Genomic DNA, 17356 nt, shown 5'->3' with positions numbered 1-17356 from the left:
TAAGACAAAGGGGTTTGGGCTGGGGACAGTCCAACGAGAACTAGGTGGTCCCTGTCCTCCTTAAATAAGGATTCGTTTAACAAGTTTTGTTTGCAAATTCTTCCGGTGCCCTCTCTGTCACCTCTTCTGGTGCCAATAAAGTCTGTTTCCAGTAAAAGGAGAATTTATTTCCTGCCTTCGTGCAGAAAAGGAGGCCCTTTTTCTGCATTTATTGCTTCTTAATTGCCTTCAGATCAAAATAATTTTTACTTCAAAGAGGCCTATTTTGGGGTGATATTCTGGTCTCCATCAGTATATTTCAGTTTACATATTGGAATACAATAAAGTCAAAACTAAATTAAAGCAAAAAGGTACTTTTCTACTGAGATTACCTCCAATCTAAAGGTTCAATAGTTTGAATTCTTAAAAGGAATTGTCTTGCATCATTTGTGTACACAGAATCTCCAGAAATTGGGAATATAGAAAGCCCTTTTTTTGTAAAAAAAAAAAAAAAAAAAGTAACATTTATTGAATGCTTTACATGTATCCATTTATTTCATAATTATATGATATCAGGTATGATTATAGGTTCTTTGGATGGCCAGACTTAGCACAGTGACCCTCGGACAAAAGGCAGAACTTTGTCACAGCTTCAAACTAGAGAAGGCTGCCATGCAAGTCACACAGCAGTTTGTACCTGGGACTGAGCCAGCCAGCAGAGCCGAAAGGACAGTTTTTATGGCCAACAGAGTGATGTCAGCTAGGTTTTGTGTCTTTCTAGGGATTGGGTATTTTGAATAACTCCATGGGCCCAAAGAGCAGGCCATCCCTGGGTGTTAGTATCCGGGAGCCTCTGGCGGTTGGATACTGGATACTGTAACCCAGGGGTGTTAGAGCCTAACAAGGGAAGTAACTGGGGTAGGGGCTTAGCAAACTACCTGGAAGAGGAATGGAGAATTTCTAGCTCTGACTCCAAAACTGGATCAAGAGAGCACTTGTGAAATGTTATGTTACGTGGATATTGTCAAATCACTTTAGTTCTCTGAACTCACAAAATGCCTATGAGGTAGGTACTAGCATTATCATTCCCATTATATAGAGGAGAAAGGCAAAGAGATAAATATACCTGTAAACTGAGGTTAGTGGCAAAGTTAAGATTTGAAATCATATGATTTCGTTCTTGAAGCCACACTGACCAAAATAAGGGAGACAAGGAGGGATGTAAAAATAAGTGAGGTCCTAAGCCATCAAATCCTGTGTCAAAAGGCGGTGTTGCATGGAAAGCATTAACAAATAGAAACGCAAACTCGTTCTCTTAAGAGCATCAGAATTTCTCCATCTGAAGCTAGTGAAGCAATTTGGATGAAAGGAAGACCGGGAGACCAGTCTTGGAGATTACAGAGCAATCTTTCTGCTTTTACTTAGCTTACTGTTTATTTGGAAAGGTTTAGTGGAGTCTCTTTTTTATTTTTTATTATTTTTTTAGTTTTATTATATTTTTTAAGAGGGAGGAGGGGCAGAGAGAATGGGAGTGAGAGAGTCTTAAGCAGGCTCCACATTCAGCACAGAGCCCGACACAGAGCTTCATCTCACGACCCTAAGATCATGACCTGAGCCGAAATCAAGGGTGGGACGGTTAACTGACTGAGCCACTCAGGCGCCCCAAGTCTCTTTTTTAGAGTGTGGGGCACTTCAAGTTCATTCCCCTGGTGGAGCCATTGCATTCCCATCATCCATGCTGTTGGATAATCCACCTACGTTGGGATTCAATTCCATGCAACCCAGGTATCCCACTATTTTGGGCTACCCTGGGGGAAAATAAAATTCATTTAAGAGTTGCCTTTGATTTCGAGTTACTTAAGGAGAGTACACCCACATAAAACACACATAAAAAAGAAAATAAGGGCCAAAATTAGTGCTATAAATAAGTACAACAATAATTTAAGGCAGGAAAAAGTGAACACAGATCAAAGCAACTTCGGGATAAAGCTCATTCTACCCTCTTTGCACCTCATACAACTCGTACCTGTGTGGCACTTAGTATCATTCTGTCTGGCATTGTAGTAATCTGTGTACTTACTCAAATCCCACTGCCACGTAGTAAGTTCTTCTTCCGGGGCAGTAGCTACAAACCTTCTCATTGAGCAGTATCTAGCACAGTGACTCATTTTTTACTAAGCCCTCCAAAGTGCTTGTTGAACAGAGCCGATTTGGGCCTAGAGCTGAGCCTTAAACGACAGCTTGGTTTGGAAAGGAAGGGTAGAAAGGAATAAGCTAGGAGAACAAGCTCATCAAAAATGGAAAGAAAGGGCAAGATGTTTCAGACCTGTTGTAGACCAGAAGAGGGTTCACCCAGGAGAAACGAAATGAGATAGAAAGGCATAGAGTCATTATCGTGATTTGAACTTTCTTATATAGGCTGTTGGCTTTCAACAGCACAGGCTAGGGGGAATTTGAATCTTTTGGGAAGTTTTTAAAATCCCAGCCCAGAGAAGATCAGACTGAGAAGGGGCATTAAGCGACCACGAGCATTTTGAAAATGCTTCCTAGATGATTTATACCTTCAACTGTTGCTTTTGGCGTTGAAGAGGCTTTGAAAAAAAAAATGTAACAGCAACTACAAAAATAACATGACTTAAACTGTTAATATGTTCATTCAAAGTGAAAAAGCTTGATCGAATATATACTTTAGGGCAGATGCTTGGCTGGCTCAGTTGGTAGAGCGTGCAACTCTTAATCTCAGGGTTGTGAGTTCAAGCCCCGCGTTGGGTGTGGGCTTGAAAACAACAACAACAAAGCCAGAAAACACACTTTATGTTTCAAAGTATACAATAGCCAATTTAAAACTCCTGATTCTACTTACAGTCTATTTAGAAGATTTGTTCAGTCAGGACACCGTCAAATATCTTCACTTTTTTATATAAAATGAAATTTCCTGTGGATATTTTAAAATAAAAATAAAATTTTTAGATGACAAAACTACTATGTTCTTGTCATAAAAAATTTTGGGAAATACGGACATGGGGAAAAATCACCTCAAATCCTACAACACAGAAGCATGCATTACAACACACTCTTATAATTCTTTCCTTTGCTTAGCCGGCTTCCCCTTCTCCACCCCATTTAAAATTTGTACCCATTTGAATATGTAACAATTTATGCATGCAGTGAGACAAATTCAGGCTTGGTACAATTGTCAATTAAGTCCCATCCTTCTTCCAGCCACATTCCCATTTCATTAACCTTGCACAAGCATGTCCTTATACTAAACTATTTAGTTTTGGGGCTCTGCTCATGGTATCATGGTGGGGCTTGACCATAGGATGCATTTTATCTCAACAGGGTCAATACAATTTGGTCCTCCCTGCAGTTTATACTTAGTGGAAGCCATGCGAACAAGGAAAGTATTCTCTTCCCCACTGCACAGCCCCTGCTGTCATCTGGCACAATGATCTAATGGCCCCAAGTCTCACAAACTCCTTGACATTTGCTTTTTCTGCCTCTGCCTAAAGCCCCTTTCTCTTCTGAGAGCTCAAATCAAGTTAACAAGGCAGGCAAGTTATGGCGAGACATCATGCTTTTCTCTCCCTCCCTTCTTCCTTTTCCCCACCCGTTCTGCTTTTCCCCAAGAGCCCACACACAAACCTAGTTGTCCAGTGTCCTTCTTCAGTACAAACCACCTCACGTAGGTGACTACATATGGGCTCATGCATGCATCAGACACATCCAAACATGAATTCTAGTTTAGCTCAGCCAAAGATCCCACACTACCAAAGCCTAGTTAATAACATCATTCCCTAGAAGATAAACAGTAAGAGGATGGGCTCTGGGACTGTTAATAGATTGCCCTGAGTCATTTGCTTTTCAGAGCCGATTTTTAAAAGCATGACTCGTTATTCAAGAGGAGTTATAAGGATGTAGAAAATCATTGCTCAATTTATTTGGCAATGAAAATGGCCATTATGGTTTTTATGCAACATTGCTTCTGTGAGGTAATTCTTGTTGACCTAGCGTTCCAACCAAGTTGCTTGGTAGCAAGTGCTGACCAGAAAAGCATTGACTTGTGCTTTAAATGGTTATCAACCACAGCAAGGAAGTAATCTGCCCTGTGCTATGAAGTATGCAGCTTGAGAAATGCACCTTGTGTCACAGAACAAGAAGAAGAAGCAGAAAGAAAACACAGTCTTGGTGAAGGAAGCCCTGAGGCCACCCTGCCCCTAGCTTGTGGAGCCCAGCTGAGAACACCACGAACCTGATCCCTGAATTTGGGGTCTTGAATTACCAAACTGAGTGAAAGATCCCCCTCTCAATTTTTACATTATGTCTTCCCCATTCTTCTGGCCTGAATTTTGACGTGTCAGTCAGTCGAAGACTATCAAAGTAATTTTTTCAAAAATGATTCAGAGAAGTTTTATTTTCTGAGTGGAAAATAGTCAACTCTATCAGTCGAAGACTATCAAAGTAATTTTTTCAAAAATGATTCAGAGAAGTTCTATTTTCTGAGTCCTTTAATATCTGTTACCTTAATACATGATAAAATTAACCCAGTATAAAATTTCATGACCACAACCTTTCCTCTCAAAAAGTATGTATGTAGATGATTCTCCCGTGGCAAAGTTAATCTGATGTTTCATGTTTTGTAGGTAACATTTCCCACACACAAACCCCCACTGGAAAGTTCACAGTTTTGTTTGGTTTTGTTTTTGCTTTGGGACCAATTCAGAACCTACTCTTTTCTTAGAAGTGGTATGCAATTACCCCTAAGGGGAGAACCACCTTTGTTGAGAGAAAGCTTTGATGAGCCTGAAATGTGTTCTAGCCTCCAGGGCAGTAAGACTGAGGGATTGAGGTTTGAGAGAATCAGTTTTAAGGGAATGATCTGCTGGCTGCGGAGAGAGGGCAGGGCAGGGGTGTCCAGAGCTTAGGTATTGGTGGTAGCGTGGAAAAGGGGATTCTGAAGATGTAAACCAATTAGGAAGTGTTTGAGAGAGAGAGAGAGAGAGAGAGAGAGAGAGAACAGCCCCAAATTAGAGTCACTTGTGCTAAGCCCCACATGGGTAAACCATGACTTAATGTCTAACATAACAGCACTTTCTACCTCTCCAGAGATGGTGATTTTTAACCAGTCAACCTGGAATTACCTGATCAATACCAGTGAAGTAGTCTCCACTTCTGCTCCCCTTAGGAGGGGGACCTTTCCTGAAACTGTACTCTATGCAGGAAGAACTTCCTTTTTCCACCCCCTTTCTGCCTTTAAAAACCTTTCCTTTTCCACAGCTCAGTGGAGGTCTTTTCTATTTGCTAGATGGGTTTTGCTCGATTCACGAGTTGTTGAATAAAGCCAATTTGATCTTCAAGTGTACTCAGTTGAATTTTTATGATTTAACAGAAGCCAATGAACAGCAGACAGTTTCTCAACAGAGAGAGTATTCAAATTTCCTTTGACACCACTCCCTCAGGACTCCCTTCTCAGCCTACAGTTGTCTGGAAAATTAATATGCACAATGTACACTCCATTTCCTGTGTCCAGGAGAGGCACATCTAGTTTACGCCAACTAGGCTAAAATAGGATCTTTTCCTAGTAACATTTTCTGGAGTTTTGACCCGGGTTAACAGTGTTGACTTCTAGACAGTTTGCAAAAACTAACTGCCTAAAAGTTTCTTCTTACTGTCTTTGTTTTAAAACATCAGGAGCAGCCATCCTTATCAAATATTTATCAAGTATTTTTCATTTATTCATTGTTATGTACCGTTCAGGTTTAAGTCCTTTCTTATAACCTGAAAGAAAAGCAGGGACATTCATCACCGAAATATTTCACATCTATAGTCAAGGTTAAGCCCCACTAAGGAAAGGTTTAATTTGCAGTTGTTTTTATTTGGCATTTGTACTTCTGTCCATAGAATGAAGAGGTGATGCTAAATTATTAACAGTAGAGAAAAAAATAGAGGAAGCCAGTGGTAGGTACTCCAGGATGTAGCCACTTCATTTCGGCAAGAGCTAGAAAAAGAGATTTAGAACATTTTGAAAAAAAAGGGCTGTCTGGCACCAGATTCCATCCTTAAACAATGCAGAAAATCCTCTGTACCCTAAAAGTATTTGGGAGTAACTTTTTCAGCCTCTTTGGAGGGACAGATGGGGATAAAGATGCCTATCGGCAGGGTAAAAAGTTCGTGTGTGTCAGCTGTAGGAAAAAGAGTAATCACAAACTACTGTGTCAGTATTCAACTGGTACAGAAACTTCTTTCTTAAGTGCTACATCTCTGGCTGCAGTACACCACTGCTGATACACCTCTCACCTGTATGCTATGACCCTAAAGCCAAGACATGCTGATTACCCTACAATCACTGACCAAGGGCAGCCCCTCTTTTGTGTATGCAACTTGCAAGACACGTGCAGCCTGGAAAGTGTAATGGGTGGCAGCTTATAGAAAGGGCAGGTCAGTGAGTAGCAGGAAGGACAGGCACACATCACAGTACTGGGTGGGAAGTAGTCAAAACTAGCTCCACAAGCATCAAACCCAAGTCCAAGATTTCTGAGGCATGTCCATCCTTTCTTCGGTTCTGTAGCAATCTCAGCTCTATCTTCTGACACCTATAGGCCAAATGATAAGTTTAACTACCAAAGCGGCCTACACACAATAATGGAGGGAAAGAATAGAAAAGACGAGAAGAATTAGTTACAGAAGTAAACATACAGAATTGTTGGATAGCAGTCTAAGACATTACCCTACACATTTGTCTTCTGAGAAACTGTTTAATCTTGCAAATCTTCCTTCACTCTATTTATTCCAAGAGTCCAAGGCTCATTGCTCAAGGGAGGAAAAATGAAAATACTGAAAGATCAAAGCGTAAAATGTGTGTCTTTTTGAGGTCTTGAGTAGAGCAAGACCGTAGTCTTCAAAGCTGTAACCTTTCTTCTGGGAGAGGAAAATATTTTAAAATATTCAAAAACTTGGTTTAGAACCTTGAAAGACATAGATTTAAATAAAAGGGCATAAAGCATATTCAAGAACAATAAATTGGGGGGCACCTGGGTGGCTAAGTTGGTTAAGCGTCCGACTTCGGCTCAGGTCATGATCTTTATCAGTTTGAGCCCCAGGTCAGGCTCTGTGCTGACAGCTCGGAGCCTGAAGTCTGCTTCGGATTCTGTGTCTCCCTCTCTCTCTCTGTCCCTCCCCCACTCATGCTCTGTCTCTCTCTCTCTCTGTCTCAAAAATAAAATAAAATTTAAAAAATACATTAAAAAGATAAATTGGAATAAGAATTATCATAATGTTGAATTAGTTTTATCCAGAGAAGTAAAAAGTTTGAAGAGTTGATAAGAGAAATGTGTAGTGGGTTGATGCAAAGGCCAGCACCACCCTTCCTTTGGGGGGGTGAGTCACCTACTTGCTGGGTGGGGCTGCGTGTGGAAATATTTGGTAACAGAAACCCAAGATAGGTCTCGAATTACCAGAGGAAAGTATGTTTAAAATTTCCAGAGCATAGTTCATGAACTTGCAAAACTTAGAATGAAGTTGTGTGCCCCTCACGGCACCTGATTTGTAGAGTAGCAACAACGGGGGGAAGTGTCTGGGGAGATGTACCCCCAAATAGGCTCACTAATCGACACACACTAGAGTATCTTTGAGTCCCTACTGCCACACCCCAGAGATCAGACACACTTGAGAATGAGCCAAAGGACCCAGTAGAATCCAAATCTGGATGGAGAGGTTGCCGAATAGTATCAGAAATAGCTAGCTGCCCACAAAAAATCATGTTTCCCTACTGGGGGGTGATGTTCCAGCTACAAACTGCTGCATTTCCCAGCCTCTCTGGCATATAGGTATGGCGATATGTCTAGAGACTGCCAGTGGAATACAAGCAAAAGTGATTAAAAAGCAGGGCTACACTATACTCTTTCCCCTTCTTCTGGTTGGAAGAAAAGACTCCAAGGTCCTAGGGTGATTGTCTCTGCCTCTAGTTTGACAACCATAATGAGTTCACAAGACGTGCCTAGAATATATTAAATTTTCACAGGAAATAGTAATATCAGTAGATCACACCATAATGAACTGAAGAGTGTATTGGGGATATTATTGATTTTTGAAGAAAGCATACCACTGTCCCAGGACACTGAGAAAACTACTATTATTAAGTTGTTTAGCACTAACCACTAAATAAAAGGAACTACTAGATATTTCTTTTGGTCTGCAGCCCCAAGAATATATTGCTGAGACCCGAAGGACACTATGAACCAACAAAGTTTGGGAGCCTCTGCCTCAGGGAATGTGGAACCACAAGATGAAAGGAAGCTGGGTTTCTAAATTTCTTTTTCCTTTTTCTTTTTTTTGAGAGAGAGAGTGAGAGTGAGACCAGGGGGAGAGACAGAGGGAGAGAGAGAATCTTAGGCAGACTCCGCACTCAGCGCGGAGCCCTGTGCAGGACTCAATCCCATGACAGTGAGTGACGTCATGACCTGAGCCGAAATCAAGAGTCGGGCGCTTAACTGACTGAACCACCCGGCACCTCTGGGTTTCTAAATTTCTAAATGAAAGGAAGCCACATACAAATTAAGAACTCCCACACTGAACTGGGATGCGAGCCACACATAAACTTCTGTTGTATTAACCCATTGAACTTTTGGAATTTATTTGTCATAATAGCTAGCATTACCCTAACTAATACACACAGAATGTGTAAGAATCTAGACTCAAAGCCAAGAACCACAGATAAAGGATCAGAAAAGATAAACCACATCTCGGTGGAGACCACTAAGCCCAGAGGGTGACTCACAGAGTAGATGCCTCTTATCCAATATCAGGTCAATATGTAAGGCGCCTGAAACTGAGATCAATGTCCAGGAAATGGGGAAGGATACAGAGAAGGCAAAGGATGGTAAGGACTTAGCCCAAATAAGACAGAATAACCCAAAATTTGACCTGTGAAAAGCTCTACTGTCAGTGGATAAGTGTTTGAATGCTAAGTTAGTTATGAGAAGAAATAAATGTACGTGTGCATTGCATTCTGGAACTGTACAATTTTGAAACCATCATATATATGTTACAGCAAGGAAAGAAATACAGAGGTCACTATCTCTGTTTCTGTAACTGGTCACCCAGCTATAGACTGGGGCCAGTATCTCAGCCGGCTGGGGTTGTTTGCCTAGTGGGGTGAGGAGCCTTAGTCCCTGGTGGTGCTGCCTAGGTGAGGTGACAGCACATTCATTAATCATTTCAGTAGGAACTCCCCGGAGCTTCTTCTACTGCTCCCTCCTACTACTCTGTAGCTGCATTTCCATTTCATTGTCAGGCTCAACCACTCTAACCAACACAATAATCCCATTCGCGTCCTTTTTATTTTTTTCCAGAGAAACCCAGTGAAGACCAAGCAGTAATTTCAAATCCCAGCTCAATGAAACTATTATTGTGTCTCTGGGTGGAAACATGCCTCCCTCTTGCTCACTGAAACTCCTAAACCAGTGGAGCCCAGATTCAGGAAAAAGTAGCACCAGGAATAAGGTAATGGCTGGTGAGACGCCCCAAACCATACATGTCTGCCAGAAAAGTGATAAAGACCTTTCATAGTCAACATCTTCTGTGGTCCTTCTCTTCTCAGTTTGGTGTGAGTTTGGCTGCTCATATCCCTCCCTGAGAAGTAACCCCCCTGCCCCGCCTCCAATTTAAAGAAGGTAAGACGTATCATCATCCAATCCAGTGATTCTCAACTGAGGGCAATTTTGCCCCTTAGGGGAGCATTTGACAATTAGTCTGGAGTCATTGAGATCGTTACAACTTGGCGGGAGGGATGATACTGGCACTTAGTGGATACTGGCCACGGGATACATAGGACAACCCCCAACAACAAAGAATTGTATGGCCCACAATGTCACAGTGCTGAAGTTGAGAAACCCTGATTGAATTAATTTATTTACATAATTTGCTTCCCCCACTAGAGTGCAAGCTTTGTGAGAACAGAGATTTTGTCCACCTTGCTTATTGCTCTATGTCTGGAACATGGAAGTCAACAAATATTTGATGACTACCTAACAGATGAATGCATGTCTCATAGCTCCCACCAGGTATTTTTACATACATGATCACATCCAAATACTTGGCTCCTTGCATTGGAAGGATTAGTAAGATGAAAGAAGGTGGTAGAGGGTAGCATGACTCAAATATCTGGGATGGCACAACTTCTTTGAATGTCCTACGTAGCTCTCTTCCCAACGTGGCGCAGCCAGAATCCTCATAATTTGCCTTCACTTTAATTTTCTAACTTGAAGAAAAATGTGCACTTTTTGCAATGTCCTCAGTTCCTTCATTCGTTAAGTGACATTATCATCCAGGTACTGTAATCGGTGCTGCCACCAAACAAAATGATGGCTTAGGACTTGTGTTCAACAATTTGCACAGAGATGTGGTGTAATTATTCTACATCTGTTCTAACAACTGTAAATGTATCTCCCTCTCTAAGAAAGCTGCTTCTGGTCCTCCCTTCCCATCTCCCCTTGACATCTCAGTTAAGCTTGCAAGAAAGACCAAGAGAAGACAGTGGGGTACCTAGCGCCTCCCCACCCCACTCTGTAGTGGCTTGTCCCCGTCCTGGGTTCCCACACTGTACCTTAACCATAGCTCTGTTACAGTACTAATGGCAAATTCCGAGCACCCGTTTATTTATAGGGCTTTGTTCCTTCTTGTCTGGTAGGACATGCTCTTGATTGTATATCCCGGGCACCTGGCACATAAGATGGGCTCAACAAATGCTTATGGAAGAAATAAAATGCATTTTGCCTACTTCACAATGTCACCTAGGGCACCCTTGGCCAACTTCACAATGTCACCCAAGGCATAGTTTTGCCTACTTCACAATGTCAACTGACCCCTCCCCCCCCACACACACTCAGAAATGGGAACTTCGCGGGAACTCAGGGATAGATCTAGTTTCAGCCCCGTCTGAATCACATTCTAGTGGTGGCTCCAGCCAATGGAGAGAACGGCAAAGGAGCGAAAGTCCTGGGCTGCAGCAAATGGATCTAGGTTAAACAGCCGAGGTGGAGGGGCACTGATCACTGAGGGATTAGGGGACCCGTGAAGACCACTGCAGAATGGCAAAGAAGCAGAGCTGCGTATAGGCAGGGGCATGCCTGTCACCATCGCCCAGGGTGCCTCATCCCAGCAGCTACAGACGAGTGGCCGAACCTGGCGACAGAGGCTAGCGGTGTTGATGTGAACTGGTTCGTTCAGACCTTGGGCCGCAAAACTGCCCGACGAGCGCAGGGAAAGTGGCACGTACCCTCTCCAGATCGCATAAGCGCAGCTGGGGAACTTGCCCAGCCCAGCCCACAGGGTGCTAAAGGGTCAGAAAGGACCCGCCTTTCCCAGACTGGGGCCCGGCGGGGCGAAGGTTGTTCCCAAGGCCACGTGAGGCTTCCTCGCCCCTAAAAGCCCCAAACAGGCAGGGCTAATGGAAGAGGGAAGTTAGGGACGCCCCAACCTCGGAGACGCTGCGCCGTGCAGCCGGCCCTAGAGCCGCTCTCACGACAGCTGCCTCGTCCAACCGGGGGAGGTCGCGGCCGCCGAGCGATGGCCCGCCGCAGCCGGGACGGGCGCCCCGGGCTGTCCGCGCCGCCGACCCCGCCGCTGCTGCCGCTGCTGCTGCTGTTGGCCGCCGCGGTGTCGCCGAGCCTGGCAGGTGAGCCGTGCGCGCCCCGAGGACCTGAGGCCCCGGGGAGGGGGAGTCCGGGGACAGGCGCCTGCGTGCCCCGCGCTGCGCCCGCCGCCGCTCCGTGCGCTCCCGCCCGCGCCCGCGCCCGGGCTCGGCCAAGTTGACTCCCAGCGGGTGTCTGGGTTCTGGGCGGACGCCGCGGGGCGGGGGGACGGGCCGGACCCGCAGCTCGGGGATGGCCCCCGAGAAGGGCACGGGGTGTGCTTCTGCGAACTTAAGAAGTGTTGGCCAGAATTCTTGGCCAATAAATCAGTTCGCTCCTGCGCGACACTTGTCTTGCTGAGCCTTTCTCTACTGGTCCTAAAAGAACCAGTATAAATAAATATATGTATAACATATAATAAATAAATACATAATAAATAAATAATAAAATATAATAAAATATAATAAATAAATAATAAATAAAATATTTAAATATAAATATATTTATAAATAAAATGTATTTATTCACATCTTAGAGGTCTGATTCCGGACTGCCAGTTTTTCTTCTCAACTGCCAATGACTTTGGTTTAAAATAACCGCAACCTGGTATTGTCAGCTTGATATGTGCCAGGCGGTGTGCTAAAGGGCTTTTCCTATTAATGCTTACCACAATCCTAAATAGGATTTGTTATTCTCATTCTACAGAACGTTTGAAATTGAGAGAAATTCAGTAGTCTGGGTTAAGATACGCAGCAAGTGAAGTCGTTGCTGAGTTGACAAATGGCATTTACTTAAATACAACCCCCTTTGTAAAACAGGTGTTATCCTTACAGATATTAACACCAATCTATACCCTTTGTGAAAAAAACAAAAACAAAAACAAAAACAAAACGATACATAAAAGCAAACAAGAACGAAAAAACTCCTGGATTTATCAGTTTTCTTCCCAATGGATAAGACCAAGATTAACCATAGACACTCGAAAGACTTCAACAGTAATATTAAGGGAGGATTAAGTTTATTTCATAAGCCCTTTTCTGTGCTGAACTTGTGCAAGAATAGGGTGGAGTTCGGGAGAGCAAACCCCTTCCCAAATGAGTGTACTGATTCTTATTACACCACCTTCCATCGACAAGCAACCACAGTTATCAGATTTCAAGCTCTTTGCTTTCACAACTTGCCCACTTACCACTCTTAAATCTTTCCGGTCTTTTAAACTGCCTGGGCCTCTGGGATCAGCAGCCATGCACCCCCAGACCCCTGACTCCTGATTTACCTGCACATTCTGTTCCTTGCCTGGGATATGGAGGTGGCGCTCATGCCACACTTTTAGCCCAGCTGCTCATTCAGACGTGCCTGGGACAGGCTAGAAAGTGCTCCAGAAACGGAAATGGCTTTTTGTGTCCAGAATGATGAGTGAAACCCTTCTAACTTTTCTGTTCCTCTGGAGTTTTCGGGTTTGTTTGTTTATTTGTTTATTTTTACATTTATTTATTATTGAGAGACAGAGAAACACAGAGCGTGTTGAGCAGGGGAGGGTTAGAGAAAGGGGGAGACACAGAATCCGAGGCAGGCTCCAGGCTCTGAGCTGTCAGCACAGAGCCCGACGCGGGGCTCGAACTCACAAACTGCGAGATCATAACCTGAGCCGAAGTCGGTTGCCTAGCCAACTGAGCCACCCAAGCACCCCTGGGTTGTTTTAAATGTTCATTAGATGGAGGGGACAGCCTGAGGACTGAGGTAGAGATGTTGTTTTTCTGAAGATGAGGCACTGTTTATTTAAGAAGTTATCACCTGACAAGAAACAGCTGCTTACACTGAGTTCTCCAAATAATCAGCTGACACCAGGCCAGTTTGGTCAGGAGTCAAGGCAAAGAGCGAGGAAGTTTCTGCGGTCAGTGATCCTGACAGCACTGTGCCTGGCAATCCGGAAAAGACTTCTTACCATGGTCTTGTGGAACAGCTGGTGATGCCCACACTGATTACTTAGAACAGACGTGATCTGTTTCCTTTGTTCCACCCATAGTAACCTGCTTTCCGGTGCAACTTTTCTGCTCTGTTTTACCCTTCTACTAGACTGACAGCCTTTGCTACCTCTTGCTTGTCATGTTTTCTCTGAAGTGCCCTGCTCGGTACTCTGAATTTGACGAGTACCCAACAAACACTGAAGGGATTGCATTTTCATCTCCCTGGGATGATTTTGATAGCTACCAGTGTGCACCTATTAATCCAAAAACATCCTTAATTTTTAAAGCTTACTTGGTAGCTTCATTCCTACAGAAACATTGGCAAACAATTGCACATTCATCCTTGCCTGTCTTTCAAACTGTTATACACTTCAGCCATTTAATAGCATTGCCTTTATCCTTCCAGATTGAAAAGCCCCATATTTGTTTTTAGGAATGTCTTACATAATTTTTCTAGGTGGTGTGTATAGTGAAGTCACATCACTAGGGAAAGAGATGAGTTGGTTGCCGAGAACTTTTAAGTTGGCATGTGCTTTGTGGTAAAACTGGTTCCAAATCTGGCCCCTGGACTTGCAGGGCTAGATTCTGGAAATGCATTCTCTCCCGAGCTCTAGAGCTGATCAGATACAAAGAAGCTGATTCACCCGAGTCTCTTCACCAAAATACCAATAATTAAGTTTGAGCAGATTCCCCCAGCCACTTTCTTATAATCAAATTACACCAGATAGATAATATCAGGGCTTCTCAGGCTGAAGGCCTGATTGCTTGGTCCCCAGTAAGACTGAGGCTTCCGTTGGCCTAGACAACGCTTGCCTGGCACAGCTGGCCCTGGACTCTGGGACACTGCCTCTTCCACACTTCCATGACTCACCGGTGCCCACCGGAGGCCAACCCATTGCCTCTCTAGATGGGCTAATACCTTTACGTGTTGTGGGGGATTTGCCGTCTTGGGAGCTGTTCAGTCTCCTTAAGGTGCCGTGGTAGATCTTTGGTTGAGGCTATTCTCAGTTGATCCTTTAACTCTGAGGCCCTTCTTATTTCCAAATTCACTTGAGGTAGTTGCTCCATGTGTTCATTCTTTCTGTGGCAGTTCATTTTTGGAAGTGTAATATGAGAGAGGTAGCATGGAATTCTAGAAGCAGAAACCACGGAGCCAGACTGCCTGTGTTTCAGTCCTGGCTCCCATACTTACTGTGTGACCTTCAGCCAGTTATCTACTATCTCTGTACCTCAGTTTCCTCTTCTGTAACGTGGGTATTGTAGTGTCTGTGTCATAAGGTGGTTGTGGGAGACAGCGCCCCGAACAGTGGGGGATGTATAACTGAGTGACCGTTACTATTGGCCATTGGAGTTTCCCTTCTCTGGAAAGTCATCATGGATCTTTTGATAAGATAACCAGGATTGCAGATGATAGTCTATGTGCTGTGAAGTAACAACCTGTTATAAAAGCAGGGTTTTTCCTTAATCATGGTCCAACGTTTCAGGGATTTGGAGTACACACCAGCATGTTAAGCAGGTGCTGCAGAAAAGTGAGCAGTGCCCTAGGTCTCTTTCCTGGGTTATAACTGATTGATTGAAATCACCTTGATTTCTCTAAATGCAATTTTTTTTTAACGTTTATTTATTTTTGAGACAGAGAGAGACAGAGCATGAACAGGGGAGGGTCAGAGAGAGGGAGACACAGAATCCGAAACAGGCTCCAGGCTCCGAGCCGTCAGCACAGAGCCCGACGCGGGACTCGAACCCACGGACCGCGAGATCATGACCCGAGCCGAAGTCGGCCGCCCAACCGACTGAGCCACCCAGGCGCCCCTCTAAATGCAATTTTATTCATCATGATTTAATCCTGAATCAAGAATTTCCCAACTCTTTTTGGTCTTTCTGAGCCTCGCTAAATCTTCCTACAGCTCATCCCCATTGTCGTGGGGTTTCAGACTCCAAAGAAGTCAGTGTTCTTGGAAAACTTGAATATTGTCTTGTGCTCTCCCTCTATCAGTTTGTTTATAAAAATGTGTACAAGATAAGTTCCAGAACAACTTCTGGGGAAAGCGCCCATTCGCCTTTATTATTAAAATTAGTTTCCTGGTCCTTCTGGAAATGTGAATCTGACAGCAAAGATCAAAGTCTTTCTCCAGAAGAAAATGTAAGAGGATCCTCCTTCAAGTCTTTAAATCAAGGTAGAATATTTTTTAAAAACTTTTCATAATAGGTAAGCTATGAATCATGTAAACTCCAGCTTGGAACCATGTCTGACGTACAAAACAGAAATTTTTGTTTTCACGCTTTTTTACGCATTATTTTTACTTTGTCACCTGTTATCTTTTAGGGTTTTTTGGGGGGTGGAGGAAAGATTCTAAATTATAAAGCATTAACTATTAAGATAGCAAAAGAGGTAGCAGCACCAAAAATGGAATGAATCTCAAAGGATTTATTTTGTTCAATTTTTTAAGTTTTTAAAATGCATTTGTGCTTCATCTTTTAAAAAAAAAAATGGAGTGAGTTCCAGTTGCTCCTACAACTTATATTTCACAATCACTTGAAGACTGAAGTTTACCTAGCCTCCTGGGGCGCCTGGATGGCTCAGTTCGTTAAACGCCCAACTCGTGATTTTGGCTCAGGTCATGACCTCACAATTTGTGAGGTCGACCCCCACATCAGGCTCTGTGCTGACAGTGTGGAGCCTGCTTGGGAGTCTCTCTCTCTCTCTCTCTCTCTCTCTCTCTCTGCCCCTCCACTGCTCTCTCTCTCTCAAAATAAATGGATAAAAATTTTTTTAAAGGATGTAGTTAGAAAATTTATTACTGTTATTATGTTGGTTCTTTGTACTACTGCAAAACAGGAACTTAATGCAGTAAAAGATGAAACTAAGAGAGGTAGTGAAATTATGAGGAAACTTTAATCTAAAACTTGAAACTCATCTGCGCAAACAGCAGGTATCACGTTACAGTCTTCCAGGGGGAAATTGTGAAAGTCTCTTGATTCAAGGCTTACTCCGAAATGTGTCAGTTAGCCTTGCAAATGCAGTGACAATCCCAGCACATGAGGTAGTGGTGAATTGTTGCAACCAGCATTTGCAAACCTAAGATACCAAAATTCGAATTCACCATTAGAATTAATATACAGACAATACCAGCCTGTCCCCTTCCCAGCTGGGGTGAAAGTGTGACCTTCCCAGCTGGTGTGAAAGTTCGGGATGTAGGCAGTCACATAATCAATAGAACACTTCGATAGGCCCGATGGAGTCAATATAATGAAGTAACAGACGCCACCTCTGATACTCAAGGAGCTTGTAATTCAAGTTCGTGAACCAAATTCACCCAAATACATGTAAACTAAAGAGTGTTCTAGATGAGGAGTGAGCTAAGAGTGCAGAATCAGAAAGGGGCCAAGTGGATAAGACTTTTAGCAAGAATTTTGATTTAAACTAGCATTCCAAGGGAATGAAGGAAAGGGATCATTCCATATCCAGGCAAATGTCTCGGCATTTTTCTACATTAGCGTTTTGTTTCTTTGACTCTATTTTTTTAAATGTTTATTCACTTTTTTTGAGAGAGAGAGACATAGAGCTTGAGTGAGGGAGGGGCAGAGATAGAGCTCTGGAGACACAGAATCCGAAGCAGGCTCCAGGCTCTGAGCTGTCAGCACAGAGTCCAACGCGGGGCTTGAACTCAGGAACTCAGGAGATCACGACCTGAGCCTGAGTGGGACGCTTAACCGACTGGGCCACCCAGGCACCCCTGACACTATTTTTTAAAAGAGATGTCCCTCTCTACTTACCTA

At 43.5% G+C, this 17356-nt stretch overlaps 1 protein-coding gene across 1 annotated transcript in view; it reads left to right on the top strand.

Annotated features, from left to right (window-relative positions):
• Positions 1-11144: 11144 nt before the first annotated feature.
• The window catches only part of PLBD1 (phospholipase B domain containing 1), a 56576-nt gene continuing 50364 nt past the window's right edge, over positions 11145-17356 (top strand). Inside the window, exon 1 of the mRNA XM_045464737.1 lies at positions 11145-11653. Within this exon, the coding sequence (XP_045320693.1) occupies positions 11545-11653 (109 nt within the window). The 5' untranslated portion in view covers positions 11145-11544. The remainder of the gene's footprint in view (positions 11654-17356) is intronic.

This window comes from Leopardus geoffroyi, chromosome B4, assembly GCF_018350155.1.
Source record: "Leopardus geoffroyi isolate Oge1 chromosome B4, O.geoffroyi_Oge1_pat1.0, whole genome shotgun sequence".
Taxonomy (NCBI): domain Eukaryota; kingdom Metazoa; phylum Chordata; class Mammalia; order Carnivora; family Felidae; genus Leopardus; species Leopardus geoffroyi.
Note: the sequence above shows the minus strand (reverse complement) of the source record. Positions and strands in the feature narration are given on the sequence as shown.